At 33.8% G+C, this 17,239-nt stretch overlaps 1 protein-coding gene across 1 annotated transcript; it reads left to right on the top strand.

Moving 5' to 3' along the window:
* On the top strand, positions 4,312-10,405 carry LOC109728891 (long chain base biosynthesis protein 1b-like). The gene is made up of 13 exons (XM_020259425.1): positions 4,312-4,434; positions 4,763-4,958; positions 5,792-5,886; positions 6,086-6,177; positions 6,665-6,758; positions 6,845-6,917; positions 6,998-7,130; positions 7,993-8,167; positions 8,824-8,964; positions 9,052-9,147; positions 9,403-9,544; positions 9,778-9,905; positions 10,004-10,405. The coding sequence occupies exons 2-13, from the start codon at positions 4,853-4,855 to the stop codon at positions 10,178-10,180; spliced, it is 1,452 nt and encodes a 483-aa protein (XP_020115014.1). The 5' UTR covers positions 4,312-4,434; positions 4,763-4,852; the 3' UTR covers positions 10,181-10,405.

Genomic DNA, 17,239 nt, shown 5'->3' with positions numbered 1-17,239 from the left:
AATACAAATGTACAAAACTGAGAATATCTAATGATTAAAAGGAAAATAAATGCGCAATAAGTAGACGATTGGAACAGAAGTATAAAAGTAGAAATAAAAAGAAGGGTAGGGGAAAATGTGGAATAATTTTAAAAGAAAAGAAAATGGGATGCCGTGTACTTTCTCTTTTTTACTTTTTTTTCTTTTCTCTTAAAAAAAAAAAAAGGATTGTGAATTGATACTCGAGATAAAAAGATTTCCCCTCAACTGTAACCTACTTTTGAAAATAGGCTCTAAGCTTTAAAACTTTTGACTCACACCTCTTAACTTTTGATTATTATTATGGAGTTAATTGAGCTAATTATCTAAATCATACTACCATGCTATCGATAGTACTAAACGCTTTGTGCTATCGAGTTTTCGACCGTTGGATTAAAGAATGTGCGGCTAGGATGATAGTAGTCCTTTATAGTTGAGTAGGTATCCAATAGGCGAAAATAATCAAAAGGTATATCTAACGGTAAAAAGCTCGATAGTATCAAGAGATTGGTACTATCGATTGTATAATGGCCAGACTCTAATTATTTTATATACTTTAATCGGAGACTGATAAAATTAACAACCTATCTAACTATTGAGTGTTAAATACAAATTGAATCAGTATTTCAATGGGGAGATCACCATGAACAAGTGCCCAAACTATATTTTCAAGAGTTATTACTGTCACTATGTAGGGGTCAATGTAGATGCAAACAAGTTTGGTTTGCTGTAGTTATAATTCGATACCGAAATTGAGCCTGCGTAATATAGTTAGAGATACAACAGTTGGAGAGAGTTTTTCTATTTTAAGAGATAATTTTAATGATCCACTCATTGCTTAAACCAAAAAAGAGAAATTTCTCTTCTTTACATATATTTTACCCTCTATATATATATATGATTCTCAAGGAAAGCCAAAAATTTAAAAAAGCAAAGGAAAATAAGATATACCGCAAAACAGATCATATACAAATTACAACTGCTGTATTTTTAATTATATACATCTCTAATCTTGTCATATTTATAGCTGCATGTGATCTGAAAGACCAAATCTGAAGTAAACATAAGATATTAATTCGTATGAAAAGATTTTTATTTATAAGACCATTCATGCAACACTAGAACAATAGCACTTTTACTTCAACCAAACAAAAAAAAAAAAATCATCATACAAACTTAGCTCCAGATCAACTCCAGTTTTGTTTGAACCTATATCAGTGGTGAACCGGAGTTTGACGGAGACTCTGACTCTACTTTTGAATTATGATTTTTTAGTCTGTGTTTGAATGTCGGAGTAAGTTATTTAAAATTTTTTTTTATATAAAACTTTTTTAATATGACAGGAATTAGTAAGGATTTTGATTTTTTACACCTTCAAAGATACGTGATGATTTATCTTATAGTGAAAAAATGATTTGAAGTTTGAATATGATATCGGACCTTATATATTTCGATCACACTCTTTATCAATCAAATATACAAATTACTGAAGGCCCTACGTGGATACATTTATGAATATCTTATTCAAACTTCAAATCATTTTTTCACTATAAGATAAATCATCACGTATNTTCGATCACACTCTTTATCAATCAAATATACAAATTACTGAAGGCCCTACGTGGATACATTTATGAATATCTTATTCAATATATATCTTCTTAATTTACTTGAAAAATTTATACATTAGTGAGTGAGGAATATGATCAAGTGTTTAGAATTGAATATTAAATCAGCCTTCAGGTCATTACTTTATAGTTAAAATATATTATCCTACATAATTATGGATGTCAAAATCTTCCAAGAAAATCAAATTTCTTTATTACAACCACACATATATATACAGAAAATTTTTATTTTGCACGAGTTATTGTCAGATAACGTATTTCAATGTCCAAATAGAATATAACTAAATCGAGAAGTTATCTCAAACAAAATATTTACACATCCGATCGGGATTTAGAACAATCAATTATAATACGACTTCTCGAAAAATAGATTCTGAATTCGAGTCGGTGCCGTATTCTGAAAGAAATTTGCGCGTGTAACTTACGTAGATTATAACAAAAGAAAAAAGAGAAAATTCTACATAAAAGACTTTTTCAAAACCCTACTTTTCTCTTCCTAAGAAATGCCGCAGCTCTTTGTGGGCTTTGAATTAATCGAATGGACTCTGGTTTTATTTTCCTGGACGTTGACGACAACGGTCAAAAAATTCAAACCTTAACGAAGAGTCCGAACCGTGTGTGTCACGGGACTGCTCCTCAGTGTAACGGTTGCACGCACGATTGACAACGCGACACGTGGACGAATAGGTATGGTGACACGTAGGCCTAACTCACAATGTAACCGTTGCACCGAAGAGCTTTCGCTACCACGGAGCAATCGCTCGGTCGTGGTGAATTACGGTGCCCAAAATACCCTTTTAGTAGTAACCAAAATAAAATAAAATAAAATAGAAATATAGTAAACTTTATTTAAATTATTTAAATTTACTATCTAATCTTTTAATTTATTTAGTTTCAGTCTGTTAATAATTTTTTAATTTTAAATTTTAAATATGTCATTTCTTTTTGCGAATTTAATTAGCATATTGATCCAAGTTATACAACTATAATTCATTCATTAACGTAAATGATTAACTTAAATTTTTATGCTGAAAAAATTATTAAATAATTTTAAATTAAATAAATTAAAAAATTAAATAAAAATTAAATAGTCAAATAAAAATAATGTCTCGAGACCCCTCATCTATAAGATGTCTTGAAAGTGGCCCATGGACTATTTTTCCTCTTAGGCTGTTCAAGTGCTCAAGTTCTGATTTTTTTGTTTATATTAAAACTTTTTAAACTTAGTTAAATTAAAACTTTTATAAAATTTTATGATTCTATTTGTTATTAGCCGTTAGTTTCTTTAGTTTCATTAGTTAAAAAGTAATTATAATTTAATTTAATAATATTTTTATATTTTAACCAAAATTACTTGATTCTTAGAAAAAAAAAAAAACAAAAGGAGGCCATATAGTTGAGGGATTTTCATAAGTTTGGGTAAATTATATCATTGGCCCCAGAACTTTTAACAAAATTTTATTTGGTTCACTAAACTTTAATTTGTTTCAATCAATGGATTGAACTTCAACTTTTATTTTAAATAGGACACTATTAAAAATTCCAATAATTTTGTTGGTTAAGTTTGCTAATTATTTCCACTGTTATATTACTTTACCTATTATTATTCAGTTATTATATATTTCGAAGAGGTAATTTAATAACTAAATTAACTAGCACATCATTTATTTTTTAATTCTGTTCAAAAAATTATATTTTTTTTCTAAAAATTTAATTAAAAATAAAAATAAATGTTTAAATTTAATTAAAGTAATTTTATAAAACTTAAAATAAAAAGTAAAAAAATAAAATAAAATAATTAAAATAAAAAATTAATTACTTTATAAAATTATTATAAAAGTTTGCCAAATAATTTTATAAAAAATTTGTATTTAAAAAATTTTTTCTAGCATACTCAAATAAGTCTACTTCCACTAGGGATGTAACAGAGCGAACACGAGCGAGCTAAGGGTCGGCTCATGTTCGGCTTGTTTAATAAACGAGTCGAACACGAGCTGGCTTGTTAAAGTATCGAGCCGAAAAATTCAGCTCGTGTTCACGAGCTGGCTCACGAGCTGGCCAACGAACAATAAATTAAAAAAAAATAGATTAAATATATATAAAAAATAAATTTATAAAATCTTATCCATTATACTTTGATCTAATAGTTGAAACTTTACATATAAATGAGTTTTTTTATAATTAAGCTTGCATTTATATTTTTATTTTGCTAAAAATTAAATAATAAAAATATATTATATATAATTATTTATTTATTTATAAAAATATAAATTAAATAAATTATATAAATATAAAATATATGTATTCGGGCTGTTATCGAGCCGAACACGATCGAGCTGACCCCAGCTCATGTTCGGCTCGTTTATTAAACGAGCTGAAAAATCCAATTCATATTCGGCTCGTTTACTAAACGAGCGAGCCGATCTCGAGCTCATTTCGAGCCGAACACGAGCCGGCTCGTGAACAACGAGCTGGATTGCCACCCCTACTTCCCACATGCACTTTTACATTTAGGCCCCTCAAAAAATTTTTTTTGCATACACTTTTACATGTCAGAATGCAAATATATCCAAAATGAGGGGCATTTTGGTCATTTCGCAAAGCACCCAATTTTGACCCAATCATTCCACTTTTTATTTTTTTTTATTAGTTTGTTAATTTTTAATTATTTTTTATTCCATCCTCGCTTCGTCCATACTTATTTATTGCATCGTAAAAAGATGAATCGAAAATGTGTAAATTTCTCTATTTCCCCTCTAGTGTTCGAAGCATCGCTAGGGTTTCGTAGGTGAGGACTCATTCCCATACTCTCTTTCCCCAATTCCCTTTAATTTTTGCATTTGATTTGTCGAAAATTGAAAGTAATGCGTCATTAGATGCTGAGTATGTTTATAAATTCTAAACTTTTGGTGCCGAATCAAGTAGGAAATGCGGGAATTTTGTAACAATTCACCAGTGTTTTTTCCCCCCTTCAATTTGGATTTGATCACAATTTTCTTTTTTTGGATTTGCCATTGGAAAAAGGGAATGATTTGGTTGGATTTGCGATGCTTTACTCTAAAAATTGTTGGTTGAATTGTATGCTTCTTTAAGCGGGTGATCGATTGTTGTTGCAGCTCTGCATTGCCCTGTTAAGCTCAGCTCAGATAGTTGTTTGATCAAGTAAAGCAAGTGATTTGATTTGGGGGGGGGATAAGGAAGGGGAAATGGTTTCGCCTGTAGCGGGTATGACGACGAAGGCGCTTGATTGGTTTTCGATTGCGTTCGATGCTCCCCTTGCCCGAGCAGTTGTTTTCGGGGTTCATATTGATGGTACGTGCATCATATCCGACTCTTTATGTGCAAATCATAATTGTGCATTTGATTAATAGCAAGGTTGCTCTCGATGAGCTACACGCATGGAAACTTTGTCATAGGAGTGCTAAAGATATAAGATAATCATTGGTCAATTATGTTTAGTATATTCCTAGGCTGTACCTATTAGATCGATCGTTTAGGTTGCATGGTATCAGAGCCGGTTATAAACCTCTTCTGATAATCACAAGTTTAATGTGTTTGATCCTTATATTAAAATTTTCTGGGTTAAATCCCCACCTCTTAGCTCATCTATTAATTTCGCATGCCATTCATATTTATGCACATGAGTGGCGATGTTGAAGTATATTCCCAGGTCAAGATCTATCTTTTAGGTTTCAGATGATCATTAAAGTATCATATGGTTTCATGAATATGGTGCTGCAATGATTTAGCATGGTGCTGGGCACCTTGTATTTTTTGGGTCTATTTCCGAATTTTTATCAATTTAACTTTGTACTGGCATGCTATATACTGTGTGGTTCAGCAATGTTCTGATAGAAAAGTTAATGAAAACATATAAGTTTCGTCGACAGTAGGTATTTCTGCTTTACAGCCTATGTTCAATAAGAATGAAAGAAGTCAGAGTGAACTATTCAGTTGGAAACTTGGAAAAGTGTCGCTTAATTTGGTAAAATAGATCTATCTTTCTTCATTCAGCACAGTAGAAAAATATTTAGATTCATCCGTTGTCCAGGCTATCTTGTTTTAGGGTGCATGCCGGGCAGCAAACTGCGTTTATCAAGCTATTGGTTTTGATTGAACTGAAGTTGGTGCCTTTTCTTTTGAAGGTCATCTGGTTGTTGAAGTTCTTCTCATTGCTGTCATATTGTTCCAGCTCTCGAGGAAGAGCTACAAGCCCCCAAAGAAGCCACTGTCCGAGAAGGTTGGTTTAAGTCGTAAATAGAATCTGAATTGATAATCTTTTCAACATTGTTAATGATGGCTTAGTAAATTTGACATTTTATTATGCAGACTTGTGTACGAAACCAGCATGCTTGTAACTAGCTTTCTTTTTCTTGAGGCAGCCTTTTCTTATTATCCTTGACCTTGTCTGATATGTTGGTTCTTTCACTTGACTGCAGGAGATAGATGATCTTTGTGAGGAATGGGTTCCGGAGTCTCTTACTCCTTCTATTACTGATGATATGAAAGCTCAACCTCCTGCATTGGAAAGGTGAAAATTCTGAATAGGGATTTATGACCATCTTTTATTCCTTACTTTTATGAGTTTGGAAAGATTTGTTTAAGTCCTTTGTTCACTTTCACGGTTTCACCAATCTATAGTTTGTATAAGAAGCAATTTTTTTTATCATTACCTTCTCTATGGTAAATATAAAAACATATGAGAAATATGCGCACATCAGCTCAATATTTATTTTCCAGAAACTTTCTTATATGTAGGTTTGCAGCAGTCATGAGAAGTAAAATGTTCCTTCATTGCATAACTTCTCTGTTCATGTGCCAAAGAAAAAGAATCTCCTCTGTTCATCACCTAAATGATGAGATTTTTCTTTTTCCTTTTTTTTAATCTACATATCTTTTCGAACATATGAGTTCCATAATTTTTTGATTCTCATGATCATGATATCCCGATTAGATACATATTTAAGATTAGCAGAATTATTGATCATTTATGCTCACATAGTGATATTTCCATGCAGTGCTGCAGGACCGCATACCATAATTAACGGGAAAGAAGTCTTAAATTTCGCATCAGCAAACTTTCTTGGACTAATAGGCCATGAGAAGATAATTGTGCGAATCTATTTACCTTTTGCTGTTTTAGTGTATTATTTTCTTCATTATCACATGAAGATGATCTTAGTACCGCATAATCTCAGGATTCCTGTGTTGGTTCCGTGGAGAAATATGGTGTTGGTTCTTGCGGTCCGAGGGGATTTTATGGAACAATTGGTAAGAGTTCTTTCAATTGCTGTAAAATCCATCTTTCTTCATTGTTCGCTTAATACACTAACAAGCTATATCATTTCCAGATGCTCATCTTGATTGTGAAAATAGAATTGCAAAGTTCTTGGGCACCCCAGATTCAATCCTGTACTCTTATGGAATATCCACAATATTCAGTGTAATTCCAGCCTTCTGCAAGAAGGGAGATATCATTGTCGCGTAAGTATGCTATTCCATTTTCTTTAATAGACATTGGTGTTGCCTTTTTTTGTTCACCTTTTTATCTACAAGAATTTCTAAATGATATAATTATCAATAATATGGCTGAATTCTGATATCTTGTAGCCTTGACTTGGTATTTTAAAGAGGTGTTGCACTCTAAACATTTTGACGACTACTCCAGTATTCCTCTCTATGACTGTGTTCATCTTTAGTGAAACTAGTACATTTATCCTGACCTAGTAATTTTGTCTTGGTACATTTCTGTTGGTCCTTAATGTCACTTTTATTTTACTATGGGCATTTTGGAAAGTTATGTTTCTTATTGTTTGTATTTCTTTTCTTTTTTTTTGATCATACACATTAGAAGAGATTTGAGCATTTTTTTTTTAGCTCGTTAGTTCCTTTTGATAAATTTTTCTGCTAAAGGAGCATAAAGTTCTCTTGGTTTGGTTTTCAATTTTCATATATGGTATCTTATTTGATATTTGTAGTTATTAAATTATATTAATTTAGTTAGATGCCTCATAGTTAGGTATATTGAATTTGGACCTACAAATATCTTGGTGTTCTGCAACATGGGCTTGAACCTGATGTTTGATCGTTAGTTGAGAAATAGCAATATTTTTTTGAAAGCCTGTGAATAACTTGACTTTTAAATGAGATTTAAAACTTGTTGGTCGGATGGGTTGCTTACGTCTAATTCCCATTTGGTTGTGATTTGTTGTTTGATGTTAAATTTTAAATTCTCGCTCTGTTCGACTAGTTGCTGGTCGCTGAGTTGTACAACTCTAATATATATATTAGGTGCTGTCATTTTCTATATAGACAGTAATTAATGATAATATATGTTGCTTTAAAGTGATGAAGGTGTCCACTGGGCGGTTCAAAATGGGCTTTATCTCTCCAGAAGTACGGTTGTCTACTACAAACACAATGATATGACATCACTTGAAAAGACTTTGGAGAAAATGACCCGCGGAAATAAACAAGCAGAAAAGCTACGACGCTACATAGTTGTTGAAGCTCTATACCAGGTAATTATCATTATTGTTTTTTATCACACTATTGCCAATTCAAAATTGTTGCTGTCATTTGATAAAAGAATCTTTGGTTACTGGACTGTCAATTCTGCCTTTTCACTCTTCTCTTGTTGCATGAAATTTCTAAATTCCAAATAATTGAATCATCATCTCCACTGTATGGGCTGTTATAGAGATCCATAATGAAAGGGCTTAAACTTTTGGGGTTAGCGATGAAACTTTCTATATACAATCTACTTTAGTTATGCCTGTGCTTCTCATAATTTAAAATCCTTTTCCTCCACAAGTACGTATGTGGTGCTCCTCTTTCTTCCTTTCTCGCATCAGATTTGATATCTTCACATATGGGTCTAGGGGTTTTCCTTTGTGTCCCCATGGAACTAGAAAGTCTGATACTTGTTCACCGGTTCATACAGGGAACAACATTCATGTAATAACAAATAACATAGACGTATAGAAAGCTGTTTGCAACTTTGTTACTGCTAAAATAAAATGTCTATCCTTTATATTCTGTTTTAGTTATGCTCCGTTTGAAACTATTCTGCAGATCCTAAGTCGATAATTCTTTCATCTTTTTTGGCCTTAGTCCTATATTATCCATATCTATCGAACTGATTTTTCCTTGTCTTCTGCACTCTTGTGGATGGCAGAATTCTGGACAAATAGCTCCATTGGATGAGATTGTGAGGCTGAAGGAGAAATACCGATTTCGACTTATAATGGATGAGAGCAATTCGTTTGGTGTACTTGGAAATTCCGGACGAGGCCTTGCCGAACATTTTGGGGTTCCAGTATGTCAAAGATCTTACTCTGAAATGGTCTTTCTCTCTCCATGTCTACTGAAAGTTTCAAACCCTAATTAATGTCATCTTTTGCAGATTGAAAAGATAGATATTATAACTGCTGGAATGGGCAATGCTTTGGCTACAGATGGAGGATTTTGTACTGGAAGTGTCAGAGTGATTGATCACCAAGTAACTATATGAACTCTTACTAATTTTTGAGATATCTATGTACATTCCCTAAGTGATGTCTGTTAACAAATGTCTTTGCAAAATCTGAATTTCCATCCCCATGAATTGGATGACTTACCAAATAAGAGAACATTCTTCTTAAGAAACTGCATTTTGAAAGGGTACAGTTTGCAGGGATATGTATGTATAAACCTTTTCAATGTTTTACTCTTATAATGTACACTTGGTAATTGACTGTTTATTTCGTCTTTGTAGCGTTTGAGTAGCTCTGGTTATGTCTTTTCTGCGTCTTTGCCGCCCTATCTTGCAAGTGCTGCAATTGCTGCAGTTGATTACTTGGAGGCGAATCCCACAGTCCTCTCATCTTTGAGGAGAAATATTGCTTCTCTGGTGGAAGGTCAGTTTTATAGTTCAAAGACGTACACATGAGTGTATAGATGCAATGTTTGCTTTTCAAATGCCGTGTAGGCAACTAACTTGTTTAAAAGGGGTGTATTTGTTGAAAACCCTCAATGGTCTCTTATATAAAATATGCCTAATTTACTTTTAGTTGCCACATAGGCTTGTGAACTTAAATCTTTAGCTGAAGCCTAACATCTTCTTGATACTGTTTTTTGCTGTTGGATGCAGGTTTATCAGATATTCCGGGATTAACAGTCGCAAGCAATCCTTTGTCACCTATCGTCTTACTAAAACTAAAGAACTCCACTGGTTCTCAAAAGCGCGATTTGCAGCTTCTCAATAAAATAGTCGAGAGGGTTAGTATCATAAAATTGTCACTGAACTTCTGCCACCCAAATAACTCTTTTTTAAATAAGCAAACTAATTGGCATTTTTGCCCCTAATTTTTTTGCAGGTCTTGGAGGAGGATTCAGTATATATTGTCACCACAAAACGGTCCAACCTCGACAAATGCCCGCTCCCAGTGGGCATCCGAATGTTTGTCTCCGCCGGCCATTCCGAGTCCGATTTGCAAAACGCTTCTGATGCGTTAAAACGTGTAGCAGCATCGGTATTGTCTGAGCTCAATTGAATGGTTTTAGTCGGTTTGCGCAGCATAAGTAGCTCGAATGAAAGCTAAGAGTAGATTCATTTCTCAAAAATGAATAATGTTTGCTTTGTTGCTTTAAGCATGTGTATAAATCCGATGGCCGGATAGATTCCACAACCAAAGAAAACAATGATGAAAGCAGTAGATATCTATAAAAACAGTAGATTTGGAGATCAAATGCAATGCCTTTCTTTTCTTTTCTTTTCTTTTCTTTTCTTTTTTCCCCTTCTATTTTCCTCCTTTCTCTCTTAATCTGAATTCCATGTGTATGATTGGCTTTTGTGTTCACTGAAAAATGTATTAGTTACAGTATAGTCAAATCTCTTCCTTACAAAAGATCCATGTCCACACTTTTCTTCAGCACAGCATGCTTCCAAATGGCAGTGTTAGTTTTTCTTGACTTTTGAACCTGTGTTCCACATTTAACTCAGAAACTATAATTGAGTAAAATGTGGGAAAGCATGCTGAAACAATGCTTTCCAAAAACTAAGAAAGAAGAGGAAAAATAAAAATAAAAAACACAGAGCTTGTTAAAAAATGGAGCTTGAGATAATTGTCCTACTAGATACCTTCAACAAGTTTTAAGGTCTTTATGTCCAGTTTGGATGTCGGAATTAGTTTGTATAAAATTTTTCTAATATGATTGGGAGTAAGGAGTTTGATTTTTATTTCTTCGTAGGTCTTGCTATTTATAATTTGATAGGATAATTTATTTTATCTATAAGGTGATCTATTTTATTCTAAAAAAAAATTAAAGTACGAATACGATATTTATTATAAACATTTTGATTACACTTGTCATCAATCAAATATATAAATTTTTAAATAAATTAAAAAAAATATACCGAATATTTATTCATACATTCAAATATGGCCTTAATTTATGCTCAGAGAGTCTCATGTGTCTAGGCAGGGATGAAGCTAGGATTCAAATATGAGGGGGGCCAAAATATATTTAAATAGAAACCTTAGTAATAAATAATAAACAAAATTTTTCCTAATTAAAAATTTTTTATTAAAAAATTATTAATTAAATAAATAATGTAAAAGTATGAACTTTATTTTTTTTTTTATTTTTAGATATTTAACTTCTAATTATTTTATTTATATTATTATATTAAAATCACTTAGAAATTTTACTAAATCTAACACTAATTTTTTAGTTTTTTAGTAAATAAAATTAACATAGTTATTAGATTTAATACACTTCTTGATTTAGTCAAATAAAAGAGCTCACCTAAGATAAATAAAAGTTTTAAAAAATTATTAAATAAAACTTTTAGAGTAGAAAAATATATTACAAAAGACTCTATAAGCAAGAAGCTTTTAATATATTTTCACCCATAAAAAGAGTATACCGATTAGGAGAAAGAAAGAGAGAGTTATGTTGGCACCATACTATTAAGCAAATATTGAAAAATTAGGGGGGCCAAAGCTATCCATGGTCCACAAAAAAAAAACTTTGAAGGACCATTAAGCAAATATTGAAAAGTTGAGGAGGGCCATGGCCACCTTGAGCCTCCATATAGCTTCGTCCCTGTGTCTAGGAGTGGCAATCCAATTCGCTGTTCTCGAGCCAACTCGTGTTTGGCTCGTTTACTAAACGAGCAATTCGATCTCGAGCTCATTTCGAGCCGAACACGAGTTGAATTTATACACAAATCACATTTTCTATTACAAATTGTAAAGACAAATAAAATATTATAATTTTTGGCATGCCGTGCACGTTTTGCGCCGACAAATTGGAAATATCTGTTTAATGGCAAATTGTTGTCACTGTTGGTGACACTGACATGTGGGTCCCTGCACTGTATTGGGCGGTGGCAACTAATGAAACACGAGCGAACTGGGACGGCTCGTGATGAATGGAACATGAATTAACTCGTTAAAATATTAAATTAAAAAATTTATCTCGTGATGGATTTCTTTATTAACGAGTTGAATTCGCGTAGGCTCGCCAAGAGCAAATTAAATTATCAGCCCTATTATTGAGTGAGCAGTTTAAAAAAAATTAAAAAATTAGAATCTTAACCTCATAATTAAAATTTATAAAATATATAAGCCTTTTTATATTTTGGATGGCCTAAAATCTAAATAGTAAAAATTATAATATATATATAGAGAGAGAGAGAGAGTTGAGCTGGAATACTACCAGTAGCTAATGGACACTGTTAACATCTATTTTGTTTTCGATGATCGAGTCTCCAGATCGACGATTGACATCGTTGAATATGATCAATCTTAGTCGAAGCATCTAGAAACTAAATTTCATGTAGTATAGATCATTTTCTTCAAGTAGTACAGATTATGTTCAAATTGGAAAGGTTTAAAATTTGGTTTCTAAATACTTCAATTAGTATATATATCATGTTTGACGATGCCAATTGTTAATTTGAAAGCTCTGTCATCGAAAATAAATTGTGGCAATGGAGCCCTTTTACTACCGATAGTATTCCAGCTTAACTCTATATAAAGAGAGAGAAAGAGGGGCTAGAATACTATCAGTAGGATATAAACTATTTTGCTATCGATTTGTTTTCAATGACAGAGTTTGTAAATCGATGAACATCAATATTGAATATGATTCATACTACTTAAAGTATATAGAAATTAAATTTCAAATTTTTTCAACATCATTAACCTAATGATCAAAGTATGGCAAAATTTATAATTTTAATGGTCGATATGAGACGTTTGCTCGTTTAATGGTATAAAGAAATATAAACCAATTGAATTTTGGATGGAAAAGTTTTTAAAATATTTAAAGCAAGAGTTATACTCTTGATCTCGATTATAAGAATCATATCATCATTTTATTTATTTTTAGTTATTTATTTTTATGTATACTTGATACACAAGAGAACAATATTGAAAAAATATGAAGTTTGATTTCTACGAACTTCCAATGGTCTACATCGTATTCAACAATACTGATAGTCTATTCAAATGTCACATCCCGAATTTACAGCGAAAGTTACTGGGCATGTCAACAGACCTACCGAATACTACACATACATAAACTAATTGCAAGGTCCTCCTCTAGCTGCCACACACGATGGTAGGAGATGTTATTTGTCTCGCTATCTAATTAGCTCAATTAGAAACTCGTGCTGAAGTATCTGAAAAAGAATTAACAAAGGAGGGTGTGAGAACTATAATCAATAATTTTTAGTGGGTACAGTCGACGACAATGACAACCTACACCGCTAGATCTATATGAGACAAGAATAGTAAATAAAATGTAAAAGAGCTAGTAACAGATGCCACTGAATTTTAATATAACTTGATCGAAAAAATTCGATCATTTTGATTAAAATCAGACTAATTCACCAGTTCGATGATTAAACAGTAGGTTCGCACAGTTTAAAACGGTTCAAAAGGCAAACCAAACTAGTTAATAGACTGGATCGAAGTCAAACCGATTAGATTGGATTTTAAATTATTAGTTAAGATATAAAAATTATACGAGTAGAGCTACTATACTATCGAAAATATAGAGAATCCGATCCTTCCGATTTTTTACAACTTAGATTAACCTCTTTAGTCATTTCTAACTTTTGAATTAATATTATTACTTTGTAGGGACCACTCAATTCTGGAGAAGGGAACCGTAATCATCATACCAATTCAATTCTTAATCTAAAAAGTCAAAAAATCGAAAACATTAATTACTCTATCTTTCTAATAGTACAGTAGCTATAGTACAGTAGCTCTAGATAAATTATGCTTATATAACAGGCATAATAAAAAAAAAAATAATATTTAGAATATGTTTGTTTTGTAAAAATCAGCCGCAACACGCGGGACACGACACTAGTGATTGTCCATCACTCACTAGGAATGTGGCTTGTGAGACCGACACGTGGGCCCCGCGATCCAACTCATTCGTCACATCCTAGACATTTCCAGCGAGATAGGTAACCTTCCACCCTACCCAACAGTACTAGTACACGCGTCGCACATGCGTGTACTCGGCGACTTCGCGCTCCTTCCTCGCTTTCAAATTCGATTCTTCTCCGACCTCTAAAAAAAATGACGTTTTTTGCATCTGGCTCTCTCAAAACATTTTTTTTTTTTTTATAAATAGTCCCATTAAATTTATAGTGATGAATTTGATCCTATTTTTGCCACATAGGTACCATATCAGTATCATAATTTTAAATTGAAACATGAGGAATAGTTCATCGTGTTCCATATCTATATTCCCCTCCTTCCTTCTTTTTATTTTTCTTATATTTTTTCGCAATAGATATATATTATACTTTTTCCAAACACTGTGAACCATCACCGTACTTAAACACGGTGAATGGTTCACCGTGTTCAACTTAATAAACTGGTCTTAGCCCCGCTGACGTGGCGCTTGCGTGGTAGAGATAGAGCTATTTTTGTAAATATAAATTTGCTGGGGCTATTTTTAAAATAAATTTTTTTTAAGGGACCAAATGCAAAATAAATCCTAAAAAAAATTATAAAAAGTTTTTTTTTTGTATTTTAGAGTTTGCCGTAATTATGGCCGGCAAATTCAGCTCACTGTCCGCAAGCAAGTTCGTGTTTGACTCGAAATAGGCTCGAAATTATTCGCTTGTTTAAATAGACGAGTCGAACCGAGTTGAATTTTTCTGCTCGAATCTTAATAAGCTGAGCTTTATAAATTTTATCAAATTTATTGGCAATTTTATCAAATTTATTAATTTTAATTAATTTTAATTATTTTAATTTAACTAAGTATAAAAATTAAAATTAAAAAAAATAAAACTTGAATGGCCTCAATTCAGAAAAATTATAGTTGAGGTGATCTATATATTTTTACCCATATTGAAGAGGAGGATATTATTACATGTGTACTGGATGTGTAAGTAAATTTTATTAAACCTTAAATATAAAAATTTAAATCCTAATAATTTTTTCTAAAGAGATTTTCTATATAATATAACTCGTATTTATGAAATTATATTTAAATTTTATAATATTAATTATTAAAAATTATGGTCAGTGTATTTATAGACTGGGTATAGGCAACTTTTTTAATAGACCAGTGGATTGGGAGGTGATCATTTCATGCACCGCACCAGGTGCATACTTATATCTTATACACCGTACCAGTAAATCTCGGATATTGGAATTTAAACTCTATAATATTTTATACACATATTTTTTATATAATATGGATTATATATATCATAATTATATTTTAATTTCAAAATATTAATAATTAAAAAAAAGTTGGTGCATGCAATATTTAATAGGCCGGGTGTAAGTAATATTGTTGAAGTGCACGAAGGAGAGGTGGGGAACACGTGTGTCCCGTGTTTGTTCCTTCACGTGACGCAACTCTCCTTAATATATAGTAATAATAAATAAAGAAATAAAAATATCAAATATTAGAAAGGGATAATTGTTTATACCCCTTGAAACTTTAAAAATAGGCCAATTTGCATAAAAAATTTATAAATTTTGAGCTTTTGTAAAACTAGGCCACATTTTTCAATTTTGCAGATTCGGGCCGAATTTTTCGCCATCGGACGAAAATACCCTTATTCATTTTCTTTCTCTCTCTTCTTTTTTTTCCTTCGCTATTTTTTTTCTTCCGCCACCCACCGCTGCGCCCTCTACCGCACCCTCGCCGCCGCGCTCGTGCTCGCCCGCGCCACCGCCATCGTGCTTGCGTTCGCCTACCTCTACTACCAGCCCCGCCTCCCCTCCTTCCTCCTCCTCTTCGTCGAACCCCACCGTGCCCGGATCTTCCCCCGATCCCTCCACCCGCGCCGCTGCCACCACCCGCATCGTTGCCGCTGCCACATCCCACCTTCTCCACTCCGCAGCGCTGCGCTACGCTGCCGCCGTTGCCAGGGGCCCGCATCCCACACGACGCCGCGGCCGCCAACCGCGCCACTGCTGCTGTTGCCGCATCCCACTTTCTCCGCACCGCCGCGCCACGCTCCGCTGCCGCGGCCGCTTGGGGCCCGCATCCCACCTTCTTCGTATAGCTTCAGGGAGGATGAGAGAGGAGGAAGAAGAGGAAGAAAAAAAATAGTGTAAATTGGAGAAAGAAGAAGAAAAAAATAATGTAGATTTCACCTAAATAGTGTAAAATTGGGCAAAATGATGCAAAATTGGGCAAAAAATTAGGCCAATTTTAATGAGAATTGCACAATTTTGCACAATTTTGTCCAATTTTGCACTATTTTGTTCAAAATTGTACAATTTTTCCTTCTCATTCTCATTCTTTTTCTTCTTCCTTTTTACACCATTACACCATTTTTTACACCTTAAAAATTTATATTTTTTGGACGCTCTCATCTCCCTCGCCGGAGAGTCGGACTCGGACGGCGATCTCGAAGTCGGCGAGGTCGTATCCCGCATCGCCCAGCTGTACTATGGCCAGTACCGCCGCACCAGCGACTCTTTCTACCTCGCCGAGGCCTTCTTCTACGAGGCTGTCCTCGACCGCGAGTACCTCGGCGCTGCTGCCGCTGCCGCGGAGGTCGCGCTCGCGCACAAGCAGCTTCGTTTCCTAGTAAGGTTCCAAAATACGGAGCGATCCCCGGCGCAGCGCGGCATGGCGTCGCCGCGGAGGCGAGACCCGGGGCGAGCCCTTGGCGTGCAGTGCGGAACTCGTCGGGGGTGAGATCGGAATAGGAGAGGGAGGAGGACGAAGAATAGGAGGAGAGGGGAGAGAAGAGGAGGAGGAAAAAGAGGAGTTTGGGAAGGGGCGTTTTGGGAAGGGCCACGATTGGTGAGGAAAAGGGAGGGCGCTGCGGATGAGGAGAAGGCGGAAGAAAAAAATGGCGAAGGAAAAAAAAAAAGAAGAGAGAGAAAAGAAAAGGAATAAGGGCATTTTCGTCCGATGGCAAAAAATTCGGTCCGAATCTGCAAAATTGGAAAAGGTGACCCAGTTTTGCAAAAGCTCAAAACTTGTAAATCTTTTATGCAAATTGGCCTTAAAAATATCTTCTTTTTCTTTACCGTTTTTTTTTTTTCTAATATATTTCTCATATATTCCTCCGTTATTCCAAAATATCCTTAACGGCTGTCATACGT

The sequence above is a fragment of the Ananas comosus genome, linkage group 25, assembly GCF_001540865.1.
Source record: "Ananas comosus cultivar F153 linkage group 25, ASM154086v1, whole genome shotgun sequence".
NCBI classification, from domain to species: domain Eukaryota; kingdom Viridiplantae; phylum Streptophyta; class Magnoliopsida; order Poales; family Bromeliaceae; genus Ananas; species Ananas comosus.
This window is presented reverse-complemented; position numbering and strand designations above follow the sequence as displayed.